The sequence below is a fragment of the Lissotriton vulgaris genome, chromosome 3_1, assembly GCF_964263255.1.
Source record: "Lissotriton vulgaris chromosome 3_1, aLisVul1.2, whole genome shotgun sequence".
Classification (NCBI taxonomy): Eukaryota; Metazoa; Chordata; class Amphibia; order Caudata; family Salamandridae; genus Lissotriton; species Lissotriton vulgaris.
This window is the reverse complement of record NC_141689.1, coordinates 391569115-391583264: the sequence shown is the minus strand read 5'-3', so window position 1 is coordinate 391583264 and position 14150 is coordinate 391569115. Positions and strand designations below refer to the sequence as shown.

Here is a 14150-nt window from a genome sequence, read left to right as displayed (position 1 = left end):
GGGGGGCGGCAGGAGGCTCGGGGCAGGCTGGTGGCAGGGAGGCGCGGAGAGCGCTACCCCGCTGGGCTGCAGAAGGCATCTGGTGTGTTCGGAGGGCCGGGGACAGGTTCTGGAAGCACGCGGCGGGGAGGCGCAAAGAGCCCTCCCCCCACTGTGCTGCAGAAGGCGTCTGGTGTGGTGGGAGGGCCAGGGACAGGTTCTGGAGGCACTCGACGGGGAGGCGTGAACAGCGCTTCCCCGGCCGGTACGCAAGGCGCGGCTGGGGTGGGCGGAGGCTAGGGAACGTCGTCGGGTACGCGCTGAGGGGGGCGGAGAGCAGTTCCCCCCCGGGAGCATGAGGAGCTGGCTGGTCCCTCCGGGGTCAGGATGGTGTTGGGCGGGGGGGCGGGGCCCTCTGGGGGAGGGAAGTTTCAGCGGGGGTGCCACAGGGAGGGAAAACAGGAGGTAAGAGGAGCAGAAAAGGAGGAAAGGAGAGCCCCCTTCGCTGGGTAGGTTGGCGGGTGGAGTGGATGGTGCTGGTCACGGGCAGCAGGGGGGTGCGGCAGCGGGGGGTGGGACGGTGGGGGGCTGGTCACGAGGCCACGCTTGGATGGGTGGGGCTTTCGAGGAGGTTTCCTTGGTCGAGGTGGGGGTGCAGGGGAGAGGGAGTGGGGAGAGGAAGCAGGGGCGGGAGGAGTCGGGGGATTGGTCCCCCTGCTGCTTTCGGTGGGGAGTAGGGGGAACTGGGATGGTTGGGACATTTTCAAGACTTGGGGGGAGGGGGTCAGGGAGGCTCAGGGTAAGTAAGTAAGTAATTTTTATTATGCATGATTAATTAAAACCGTTGCATACATTAAATACTCTTTAAAATCAATATTCATTATTATAAACATTTTGACCAGTTCATAAAATAATTCTCTGTTGTGATAGAAAAATTAATCAACTTTAAAATGATCCAGGCTGTATCTTACATAAATCTGCACAAAATATAATTAATATTCTAATCAGGATAAAAGTCTGTATCATAAAGGTTATATTATTGAGCAGTACGCTGACAGATTCCATTGTCTAGAGTTTTTTTTTCTGCAGTATGTTAATGTTTTTCTCCATAAAGTTCCCTTACCACTCTGGTTATTCGAGGCAACATAAGCATCTTCAAGGTGTCACTGCTGGAGTGGTCCTAATACTATGCTCAAGTTATTAAGGTTAGCTATCTTCGACTGACTAGTTTAGTTCCGAGGACCATCATGTGGGACGAGGCCGAGGCTAGTACAGATATGTTTTTCAGTCTCTGTTCAGTGAGATCAAGGAATTTTGTAAGGCGGCAATTCAGCTGTGTTAAAGTTGAATTGAAGCACAGGATTACCGTCGGTCTGCAGGACCTGATGCCATGCAGGTTAAAAAATGGCTTTAACACCTATTTAGTCCATTGTTCATGACGAGCTGGGCTCGTCATCAGCCTGGCAGGAGGCTACTGTGGACGAGCCCAGCTCGTCATGAGCCTGGAAGGGGTTAATAAAGTTTTCCTTATATCTTTAGTTTATCGCAGATACAAATGATGTGGATGAGGTTCTCGACTCCACGAGCACATAGCCTGCATAGCTGATCTCCTCCTCTATTTTCCCAAGGGGGTAAAAATGGATTAATTGCACCAACTCCCAGACGAAGTTTCAAAAAATGTTCTTTAGTTGTTATCTTTATTCCTGCATTTAAATAAGGTTGAAGTTTAGGGGGTGCAGAAGGGGTACGGAGGTCGGGGTCCCTGGGGCAGGGGAGAGGGGTGGAGTTGGGGGGGTGCGGAGGGGAAGGTCTCGAACGCAGAGGGCTGGGGGGATGGGGGGCTTGGTCCGATGGTGGGGGTGCGGGTTTTGGGGGTTTGGCATGGAGCGATGGCGAGGAGGAAGGCGGGATGCAGGGTGGAGGTAAGGGAGGTTGGGGGTGTCTTGGGGCTGGGGGCGCGGGACATGGTGTGGCGGCAGGGGGGTGTGGGGTCGGGCTGTGTGAGGGACCCAGCACACCAGTCCGGCCATTTCATTTGCAGGAGGAGACGCGGTGAGGGGCTCCTGACTTGGCAGGGCTGGGAACGGCCCATCAGCTCCAAGGCAAAGGGAGGGCGGAGCCTCCCGTGGCAAGCCTGGTACCGGCGGGGATCCGGTCGCGGCTGGGGATTCAGTTTGACGGCCGCTGGTACGTGGACGGCCGATGGGCTGCTCGAAGGTCGGCTCCCCAGGCTCCGGGGACTGCCAGGAGGCACTGGACAGGTTTCAGGAGCTCATGGGGGAGTTGGGTCTGCCATTGGCACCGGAGAAGACAGTGGGGCCGTGCACGACGCTGTCATTTTTGGGAGTTGAGCTGGACTCGGTGGCTATGGAGGCCCATTTAAAAGTGTAGAAAAATAAGCATATGTTGGAGCTGCTAAAGGTGATTTTGGCACGACCCAAGGTTACGGTGTTGGAAATACAGGTGCTGTTAGGCCACCTCAATTTTGCTTGCAGGGTGGTGCGTGTGGGGAGAACTTTTTGCAGGAGGCTGGGCAGGGCTTTGGCAGGGCGGAAACCGCTGCATCACCACATATGGCTGCCCGCGGGATTGAGGGAGGATTTGCGGATATGGCGTTTCTACCTGCAGCATTTTAACGGGATCCCAATGCAGCGGGGGGAGGACCTGGTCTGGGATGTTCAAATCTTCTTGGCTGTGGCGGGGAGCAATGGTTTTGGATTGTACTGGCAGAGGAAGTGGTGCACAGAGAAGTGGCCCCCAGAATGGGCAGGAGGGGGCAGGAGTATTGCGTTTCTCAAACTTTTCCCTCTGGTGGTGGCAGTCTCACGCTGGGGGGAGCTTTTGGCCTACAGATGAGTGCCTTTTCACGTGGACAACATGGCGGTGGTGGAGGTGGTCAATCGCCAGTCAGCCAGGGATGCACAGGTGCTGAAGCTGCTGTGAGTGTTTGTGTTAGGCTGCTTGCGCTATGATATTGCTTTTCGCGCGGTGCATGTGCCTGGGGTTGACAATGAAATAGCTGATGCTTTGTCTCGTTCGCAGTGGGGGAGATTCTGTGGGTTAGCCAAGGAAGCGGATCAGGACCCAACCGGCATCCCGCCTCAGCTGTGGTACGTAGGCAACACAGGATGTTGCAGCTGGTTCTAGGGTCCTAGGCAGATTCGACAAAGGTGACGTACATGACAGCATGGGAGGATTTTTTGACGTCCGGGGCGAGGGGGCGGTACCCGGGGAGGGGGAGACAAGAGGACGTAATGCAGTTCATCCTGGGTTTAATCGACAGCGGGCTCACGCGGGTGACGATAGTGGGCAAAATGGCCGGGATCGCGTTTATGGGGAAACTCCTGTGGGGTTACATGCCGTCGGTGGGGGAGCTCGGTTCTCGAATGTTGGAACGGTGGGCGAGAGAGTGCGGGAGAGGGTGCAAGGTGTTGCTGGAACGGGTCCTGGAGTTTTTGCCTGGGGTGTGCTTTGATGAAAGGGAAACCTGCTTGTTTGCCACCCTGATGGTTTGGATGTTTGCGGGGGCCTTTCGGTATCTGAATTACTGGGAGCGAAGGGGGAGACAGGGGTTTTGTGGTCTGAGGTCTCTTTCATGGAGTCCGAAGTGCGCTTGTGTTGGCGGAAATCAAAAACAGATCAGAGGGGGGTAGGTCACTGGGTCTCATTGCAGGCAGTTGTGCCGGGTGGGAGATGCCCTGTGAGGTGGGGGTTGAGACTGCAGTGTGCAGCACAGACAAATGGGGTGGTTTTTCGACATGCGGCCGGCCGGCCGGCGTCGGATTAGCAGCTGCTGGCGGTATTGCGCAAGGCTTTGCAGCGGCTGGGTCTGGACGGGAGGCGCTTTGGCACCCATTGTTTCCGGATTGGCGCGGCGTCGGAGGCGCACAGGCAAGGATGGGGGCGAGGGGACATCATGCGATTGGGTAGATGGTCGTCGGAATGCTACCGGCGCTACATGCGATGTGTTTTGAGCCACTGAACACGCGCAGTGGGTAGGTTGTTCCTGTATTTACTGTTGTTTCTCATTTCAGATTTGGTGGCGGGTCCCCTCGCCAGGGATATGGTGGTTTGGATCCATGGGTCATTGGTTTGTTAGAAGGGCCCAGGTGCAGGGACGGTCCAGCTATTTTGGTGAAAACCTGGGTTTCAACTCGAATGTTGTTACTGTTCGTTGGCAAGGAAAGGGGGGCATGCTGTGGCGAGAATTGGTGTCAACACTCAATGGGATGTTTGTGGCGGGCAGGTGTCCTGATGTTCTGGTACTTCATTTAGGGGAAAATGACATGGTGCTTGAGACTGGTTTGGTAGTGATGAGGGCCATGAAGCGGGATTTGGAGAAGATCAAAAGGCAGTGGGCTGGTTGCGGAGTGGTCTGGACCGAGTTTGTGCCGCGCCGGGTTTGGAGAGATGCATCCTCAGGTGATCGATAAGGCCCGGAGGAAGGTCAATGTGGAATATGGTGAGGTTTTGCAGGCACATAGGTTTCTCGAGGATTTGGCAAAAGGATATACGGTATGATGCACCAGAGCTGTTTAGAGGTGATGGGGTTCATTTGTCTCACCTTGGCATGGACCTTTATCTGTTGGAAGTGAGGGAGGTTTTGTCCTAGTTGTTTGGAGTTTGTTAGTGATTGGGGGTGCCTTGGAGGATTGACGGGGCAATGGGGGGGGGGCAGGAAAAGAGGGAGGCGGTGTAGTCACCTATCCTCCCGTCTTTTCCTGGGTGGCGGTGCCGTTTTGGAAGTTGGCCAAGTTTGGCTGGAGTTTGGTAGTTTAGCTTCAAGTTGGGGAGTTGGTGTACAGGAACGGGGAAAGGTTAAGCAGGTTGGATGTTTTACATTGGAGCTCGTTAGTTACAGTTGCAGGAAGACAGATAGGATGTTTTGGGTGGTTAGGAATTTCAAAGGTTATGGGATAAGATTGTGTATTATGGTGTATTATTTAATGTATTTGAATTTTATGTATTGTATTGTTGCAGGGTGGGGGATATTTATCATGTGGGGATCGTAGGGGTGGGGGGAGGAAAGGCAAGGGGTCAGGTAACTCAATGTTTAGAGAGGTTTTAGTTTTGTAAGGCAAAGTGCGAGTTTTAATAAAATTGTGATGTGCACCCGTTTCAATAAAGCGGCCTTTTACACACACAAAACGGTTGTCAGTCTGGCTTGCACACTTATCACTCCCAAAGGGGTTTGGGGGGCAGCCGAGCCTCGAGGTCTGCCCCCCGAACAGATTGGAAGGGGGTGGGGGCTAGAGGGCGGCAGCCATTTTGTAGGTTTGGGCTGCCTTGGGAGTAGCCCAAAGGCAGCCCAATTTCAAACACCATCACAAAGGTAGTTTAGGGCCCCCTGCGCTTGCCCAGCCACCATTTTAGGTTCTGGTGACCTGGTGGCTTGGAGTGCAGTAGTTAGGCTTTTCTTGATCACCGCCCTCCCTCCTTGGGCTTGATGTTTTTTGGGGAGGCATTTCGGTTAGGTTTTTGATTTTTGGCCCGGTTTGTATGTTGTCGCTTGGAACAGGTGCTGGCGGTGTTTTTTTGGAAATTGGCCAAGTTTGGCTGGAGTTTGGTAGTTTAGCTTCAAGTTGGGGAGTTGGTGTACAGGAACGGGGAAAGGTTCAGCAGGATGGATGTTTTACATTGGAGCTCGTTAGTTACAGTTGCTGGAAGACAGATAGGATGTTAGGTTTTGGGTGGTAGGAAGTTCAAAGGTTATGGGATAAGATTGTGTATTATGGTGTATTATTTAATGTATTTGAATTTTATGTATTGTATTGTTGCAGGGTGGGGGGATTTCTATCATGTGGGGATCGTAGGGGTAGGGGTAGGAAAAGCAAGGGGTCAGGTAACTCGATGTTTAGAGAGGTTTTCGTGTTGTAAGGCAAAGTGCCAATTTTAACAAAATTGTGATGTGCACCTGTTTCAATAAAGCGGCATTTTACACACACAAAATGGTTGTCAGTCTGGCTTGCCCCCTTATCCCTCCCAAGCTTCAGGTCGGTGCAGCGCAGAGGGGGGGGCGAGGGCTTTAACACCTGCCAGGACGGTGTCTGCTCTGCAGGGACACACAATCACACACACCGGGGAACTGAGCAAATCTACCTTCAGACTTTATTTTTCAACGGGACCTGAAACTTCAAGCCAGAAAAAGGTAGTCTATGAAGTAATTCTAGGCACGCTCCTTAAAGGTTTCTCGTTGTTTTGTTACTTTTCTTTTACCAGCATAACTTTTACGGATGAAACATCAGAGTCAGAAATGAAAAGCTGCAGGTGACTTACAGCAGTACGTTAGCAGCGGGTTGCAGCCTGTTCATTTCTGTAATCATGAGCCTCATCAGATGTCAGGTTTACGGACAGTCTCTTGGCCACTTGAAGCTGCGGGATCGGCTTGAGTGTGCTGGTTGAATGAGCTATAAACATGTCTGTGTGCTGTACGCACTTGAAGTGATTGTCGGCACTTTTTATTGGGCACGAATAGTCTACCTTAGCCTGTTTTAAACATAGAGGGCCCGATTCACAGAATAAACTTAAGACTCAATCCTAAACTTACTAATGTTTTGGTATTCACAGATTGCACTTACTTCTTTTGGTATTCACAGAATAAACTTACTACTTTTGGCATTCACAGAATGCACTTACTACTTTTGGTATTCACAGAATGAACTTACTCATTTCGGTATTCACAGAAGTTAGGACTCCTAACTTTAGGACTCCTAAATGCCTTCTGTGAATACCGAAATTCTTAAAATTAGGATTTTTCTCAATTTAGTAGTAGTAAAGTTAGGACTCCTAACTTTAGAACTCCTAAATGCCTTCTGTGAATGTAAAGTCCAGGTAACTGCTCCTGGTTATCATAATCAATCCAGGAAAAAGAACACTGTGCCCATCCCCTAATGGGAAAAAAATGAACGGCAGTATGGTAGAAGTAAATTACGAGAAAATTATGAGTGTGCCTCAGGGGTGGAAGCTTACAGTAAGGGGTCAACACCCCCATGCCTTTATAAAGGAATCCCCTGATTGTGCTGCTTGACACTGTACCCTGAGTTGGCAACCCCAGAGCCCTTGCTTTTCTGTTGCTCTCTGTTAATTCCCACCCAACCATGTCCCAGATGTTTAATGTTTAAAAAATGTTTCATTTTCTGAGCACCCGACAGTTGCAGACTGCTGCTGGACGACTCCTTTCTTAATGATGTGCTTTCAGTGCAGTGCAATTTTTGTCTTGAATTTATTACTCCAAATTTCGCATTCACCAACTTGGAATGGTAAATTAAAAGTAACAAACATTGGAAATGCAATAGTGCTCGCCTTTTATTAAGGTAAAGCCATTTGATTTGCTATACAATACCATTAGCAAAGAAAATGGCTTGAACTTAATCAAAGGCTAGAACTATTGCATTTTCAGTGCTTGTTCTCACTATTGGGGTGATGGCTAAAAGCTAAGAGAAATATACGCTCATCTTTTTGGTAAAAAAACGAATTTAGATGTAACTAGCTCTTGCTCCCATTTAATAGCTATCTCAAATTCTTTATAATGTGGTGATGCAACACGTGCACTCCTTTTTTACATCCAAACTTTCAGTTTAGAACTATGCAAAAGGACAGGAAACATAATGGTATCAATAAAATAACATAAAATTAGCACGGTTTAAGGATGTAGCCAAGTTGCACAAACAATCATGAGACATTTGTATAATAATTACGAATCAAGGTCAAATTGCTGTAGACAAACCCTGTGGCTCTAGTATGAAAGCAGAACATTCTTAAATTACTTTTGTATATGTATTTGCCACTCATCTAGCCAAGTTCTAATATTGGTCATTTTACGTTTGAAAGTCAGCTTGTTCTCTGTGGAGCTATAACTGGGACTTTAGAAGAGCTCTTTTCCTCAATCAGAGGTGCAGAATAATAGACTAACGTTGACAAAGAATGAAGCTGTAAGGAAGTATAGTCTGCTAGAGAAGGGTGTTTGCAGGATAGATGAGAGGGAACAAACAGCCTCATGGACTTTAATAATCACAGTGGATATTAATGGGTTTGAGGTTGAGATTTCTTTTACATTCATTTACTTTCCCCCCCACTTGATTATTTAGGTTAGGGACATTACACACACTGCCTTTTGTTGAACTAGGGTGCCTTTTCTTTGTACACGTTTGATCATTTGGCGTCCCAGCGTCATGTTTGACATGAGGTTATCAATTCTGCTAACTTGGCAGTTCCAAACCCACGATGCGTGTACTGGAAAATTGTTCTTCCCATTACACCTCGCAGTCTTGAATGCAACCACTATACTTCTTTATAGTAATTGTATTTTTGATCTCTCTGCAAATTCTTCCAGGCAAGACTGCTTTTTAGGTCTCGAGTGCGTTGCAGGCCAGAGCCCTGCTCCGCCTCCGCGAGAGATTTTGTAGGAGAGGATCTTCAGAAGACGGCTTTAAGCCATGCCCCTCATTTCTATTGGCCAGCATCACTGTTTATGGTAAACGGTGGCCTGTCATTGGAAATGAGGGTTTTCTGTTCACGCCACGAACTGGCTTGCCTGCATTGCGTATGTCATGAAGACATTTCTTATCAGCTTGTTTATTTAACAAGCTGATAAGAAATGTCTTCACGAGAGATCCGTGCAGGAGCATGCACCAGGAGTCCTGCAACCACGCTGGAGCATGCACCAATCAGCTCTCTTATTGGTCTGTCACTGGCTGGTGAGTGAACTTCACAAACTCCAAGCGCTTTGCATGCGCTCCAACAAGGACATATACATTTATTTTTTGGTAGGCACGGGGTGAATAAGCCATTTGCCCACAATCACAGGATGTTGAGCCAACGAATACTCAAACCTCCTTCCACAGCTCAACTAGCGCCTAACAACAGTGTTTACCTCATTTCTAAGCGCTTCTACATTTGCCAGATAATTGAACTGAGGCTCGGTGTTAAAGACAACTATCCAGGGTCCTACAGTGCGGTGACCACAAGGAACCCGCTACACGGAGAGAGCCTGTAAGAATTAAGGATGGCGGAGGATAGGGAACGGGCTGAAGGTTGGTGCAAGACATTTTGAATCCCTAAGCAAACGTATGTGATTCCTCGCCAGGCAGTCTAGCACCTGATTATCGGTAGCACTTCAAGCAGCTGTCCAGTGTTTTTTATTGCTGTTCCACCATCCCCTGCAGAGCTGGACGTAGGCACACATCCTTTTGCTCACTGCATTTTTCTGCTTAGCTCAGGTGGTACTTGTGCAAAATAGCTCGACGGGATCATGCCATTACTGCTGCTTCCAAGATCTGTGCTGACCTTCCACGATGCATGTTAATTCATTCCCCTAGGATCAGTAAACGCTAAACGGAGCTCGACAGGGTAATTGTATCCTTCTTTATCTACATCTAGGGCAGGGATTTAAGTGGGCCGGGTCCTGCCAGTGCTCTGCACCTACAGCTCTGAAGAGCAGGTGCTGAGACGGGTCCCTTTGGGGCTGTCCATCAAACATTTTTATTTGCTTTTTAAGTAACTTTTTTATTTGCAGTTCTATATTGCGCGAACTCGAAGAGATTTGAATGAGCTCCAAAAAGGACATATACATTTATTTTTTTGTAGGCACGGGGAGAATACGTTATCTGCCCAGAATCACAGGATGTTGAGCCAACGAACACTCAAACCTCCTTCCCCAGCTCCAAAGTCGGTAGCACAGGCCCTAACTCCACAATCACTCACACACAAATTGAAGCATTTTCAATATTATATAAAATGAAGCCAGAGCTGTGTTTGCACATTGTATATCTATTTTATGCAGCTATTAACCGTTGGCAAAACCAATAGTACTAACTTGTAGGTGTATTGTTACTTGTTTTATTATATATCTGGAGGCAATAACAAAAGAAATAAAAATAACAGTTGGGCGGCACACTATGGAAACAACATATTTTTAGCATAATGTTTTTAGTCACGCCATTAATTACACAGGCCATGGCCCATGCCCCATTGTGACCTCCAGTTCCTCCATCCCACGTACAGCCCAGGCTACGGGAATGCTGTGGTAAAATTTAACCCCCATGTGTGTCCTGTCAGACGCCTCAGTGCGATCCCGGGCTCAATGAGGAGCCCACCCTCGCTCCTTTAAGACAGCTGAGACGCCCATTCCATCCTCTCAAAGTTACAGTATTGAGGGGAATCCAGCCGAGGAAAACGCTGATCGTGGGCTGGCAATGACGCAATAAGCAAAATTAAAGAATAAACAACTTGAGGTAAAAGTGTGTCTTGGATGCGGCACGAACAGCTTCAAATATGTGGAATCACAAGAGAAGGCGAGGAATGGCAAAGGGCTGAGGTGGAGGGTGGTATTCAGGGGAACCTTATTTTAATCATAGTATAGAAAAAACAGTGGTCCTAGACTAATGTAACTTGAAATTCAAAAGAATTTTTAGTTATAGTTGTTTCAGCACATGAGATCAAAGGCGCACAACGAAAATATATACATCCCACTTCCAAAGAGAGGTTGATAAGACGAATTTATTCATTCAAACATTGGTTTGCATTGTAGAAACATACTTTGATTATTTCTGATATGCAATGTTATAATCACACGGTTATTACCAGAGAGAAAAGGATACGTGAAAAAGTAGTGCTCAGGTGAAAGAAAAAGAAGCAATGGTAGTAGCGTAGGGGATCCTTTAGATTTTTACATGAAATACGTAGGGAGCCGACAAGAATTTGTGAAGGTCTCCCTGAAAACACTCAGGCCTACCCACACAAACACAATTGCATACAAAATGTTATTCCAACTGCTATTCTTCACAGTGTATACATCATCTGTGCTTCAGGTGTAGGGGGCAGATGTAGGCCTATTCGGAGGCGTCGACGTTTCGACCCTAATGCACAAGGGTAATTAAGATCCTCAGCAGAGGGTCTTCCTCAGGACGGGGGTGGGGGGTTTCTGCAAATAACCGTGATATTGTAAATTCAGTGGCCGAATAGCGCAAATCCTATTAAAGTGCCTCAATAAGTAAATGTGCCGCAATATTGTAAATATGCTCACCAAAAGCTAAGTCAGGTGAGTGCCAATCGCTTTGACCTCAGGATAAGTTGAAGATAATTATTCCAGTGGTAACATAATGGAAGGGGAAAAACCATTCCCCAACACTAAGAGCAAACAAAAATAACAATAATGTGGTAATGTGATAAAAACCTAGGTGACGGCACGTTGTATCAAGGTAAACCAAACCAGACTCACCCGCTCATGTCACATTGACACCCTGTTGCACCCCTGAATCGTGCATGTGCACATGTGGCGCACATACATGTCTTAAGGGCATGTATGTCTGCCACATGGCACTTTGAAAAAAGCGAATAATTGCTTTTTTAAAGGTATTCGGTATTTACCACCAACTTGTAGTTGGTGGTAAATAACAAATCCGTAAATGCACTCACTTAAGTGCTTAAAATAAGGAATCAGTAAATTACCGAATCCTTATTTAGAGCCTCCTACATTGGGAAGGGCTAAATACCGGTCGGTACCGGGAAATTCACCGATTTTCGGCCGTTACCGACCGGTATTTAGCTACCTACATCTGGCCCTTAATCTCTCTGGGTAATAAATTGTTATATAAACAAGCTGCAATAGTAAAGGGCAAAACATTGTGAAAATATAATTCCAGCAAAGAAGATGTTAACAATATTTCGGCAGTGGAAATCTGATAGGAGAAACAGAGGAGGAACAAGCATTGGTAAATGCAGGAAAATATGCTACAGTCAATAGAAAGGAAAGAAAGATAAGTAGCACACCCAGGAACCAATGAGAAGCCAGGAAAGAGAGCAGGCCCTGTTAGGTTTATATTAAAAACAATAGAATTCTCAAGCACAGAGCAAAGCACTGTGCAGGCGTAACCTAAAAACTGGCATAATTTGTTGTGTATCACTGACCTAGTGGTGTGGAACTCGAGTCACAGTTCAGAAGAGTGTGGCCTTTCCACCAAAATCGGTACATCAGATTCATATTTGCAAAAATCTGTTATTGGCATTTGTAAAACATTATCATTGTGGAATATAAGCATTATCATTGAGGAATATAGGCAACAAGCTCAATTACTTTGTTACATTGTCTATTTTTTTACAATAAGTATCTGTACTTGAATCTTAGAATCATCCATTACTAGGTAATAAAATATATTACATATCGGCAGTCTAAAGTAATAACACTTCAAGCATTTAAAGCGTACATTAACCGCACTCATCTTAAAATAGCAGCACACTATTTATACATTATTTACACCATTTACATGATTAACTACGCACTTAATACAGTCTGTACTAAAACCGCTGTTACGTTTTATTTAATTTTAACTCAGTGATGGAATGTAAATCATCATGATAAAAGCAAAACTGTTTAAAGCCAACCGAAAAAGGTAGGAAGAAAAACATCACCTTTTGGCGTCTCCAATGTAGGTAAAGGTGAACGTGGAGTCAGAGTATCTGAAATCTAAAACACCAAAAGAAAGTGTTATTGTTACTATGTGTCTTTTATGTTATGTTTACGCAATAGTATTTAGCATACAAATTTGTCTATCAGAACTTCAGATTCTGGCTAAAACAGGTAATATCGATTGTATTTCACATTGACCAGGTGTTGACAATGTATTCAGAGTGGTACCAATGTTTCCCCAGCACAACAAAGGTAATACAGTACTAGTCTCAAAACCTAATAAGCCCCTAAATGTTTCGTAGCTGCCCAGTCACACATATGGACCGGCAATGCATAGTAGGTATTTTTCCATCAATACCTACATACAACAGATATTTTTGTTGAGAGGAACAGCTCAGAGGAAAGTGCATGCAAATTGGCATATGTTGGTTTAAAAGAGGATGTTAAACATGTTGAAATAAGGGAAATGGTAGAGTGAAGTTGTTGCAGAAGAGATGGTTGTGAGAACTTATTACACATAGCAAATTGACAGAAGCATATTATAAGGTAACCCTTGTAAGCTACAAGGCAATCTAAATGAAGTGGAGCATGTAGGCATGCCATTGGGAAGCCACCACTACATTACAAAGCACAGTCCTGAGACAGTGAAATGCAACGTCTTTATTATTTATGTTGCACTCTGATAATGTAGGACAAAAGACATGGGTCTTCTGCAAAGCAAGAAACAGCACTTGACTTATGCTAGAGAACTGCCAAAACTATGCTAAGGTAATAATAGGCTTATAAAGGAGTACATTGGAAGTATTTTAAAAGTAAATGGGGAAGGCAGCATCAACAAACTTGGAGATTTGGCCAGCTTAAATTCCTATAATCTCAAGAAAAGTGACAACGGTACATGCCAATGTAGGCTTTTCTTAAATTTCAGTACTTTCAGGTGACAAAAGGTGCAACTACATTACATATGGTTGTTGTAATACTTCTAAGGATGTAATACATACAATAGATTTGACACATGCTGACTAACGAGAAATTGTTTGTTTACAAATATATTTTCAAAAATTGTTTTTAGATCTGACACCAACAACAAGATTTTGTTTTGCGAAAATAAATACACAGAGTGGGTTTTGAGTCTGATCCTTTCAGGGACTGATTGCTTTGTGTTAGCGTCCTTCATTCATTGCTTTAAGATAATGTCAATCACATCTAAGATCAGGCAAGAGGTATATTCTAGTCTCACTATGATGACACTGGATGAAGGATTCCCCCTCCTACAACGCAGTTTAATTAAATGCTTCTATACACAAGTTGTGTTTTATTTGCATGTGTCAGGAACTAGTACGTAAAAAGCAGAAGAATCATGAAAGGAAGGCTATATGATAACCAAATATTAACTTATGTAGAGAATGCAAACACTACAATATTTGTCAGATATTAATTGTCTTAATAACTTGTTTTGTGTGTAAACAATGCTACACAATACTAAATGTTAGATTTATAAGAGTGTGGTTATATGTTTTTAGATGATATTTCAAATGCTTACATTATTATAGGTATGTTTTACTATTTGTTCTGCACAAAGGTAACAAAAACCTGTCCAGACTGTCCATTAACAGTCTCTGAGACTGCATTCAATACTGTTGCCTTAATAACAGTCTTCATTCTAATATTTTCTTTGAGCCATCCATTCCTCGGTTACCCCAAATCATTCAATAGGAGCAAACTTACTATGGGAAGGCAAGATGACTTTGTATTGAAATGGGATTGT

The 14150-nt window shown here is 45.7% G+C and overlaps 1 protein-coding gene across 1 annotated transcript in view; it reads right to left on the bottom strand.

The window, feature by feature from the left end:
• PARP8 (poly(ADP-ribose) polymerase family member 8) overlaps positions 1 to 14150 on the bottom strand; it is a 670996-nt gene that overhangs the window by 582030 nt on the left and 74816 nt on the right. Inside the window, exon 2 of the mRNA XM_086960612.1 lies at positions 12388 to 12442. Within this exon, the coding sequence (XP_086816738.1) occupies positions 12388 to 12442 (55 nt within the window). The remainder of the gene's footprint in view (positions 1 to 12387; positions 12443 to 14150) is intronic.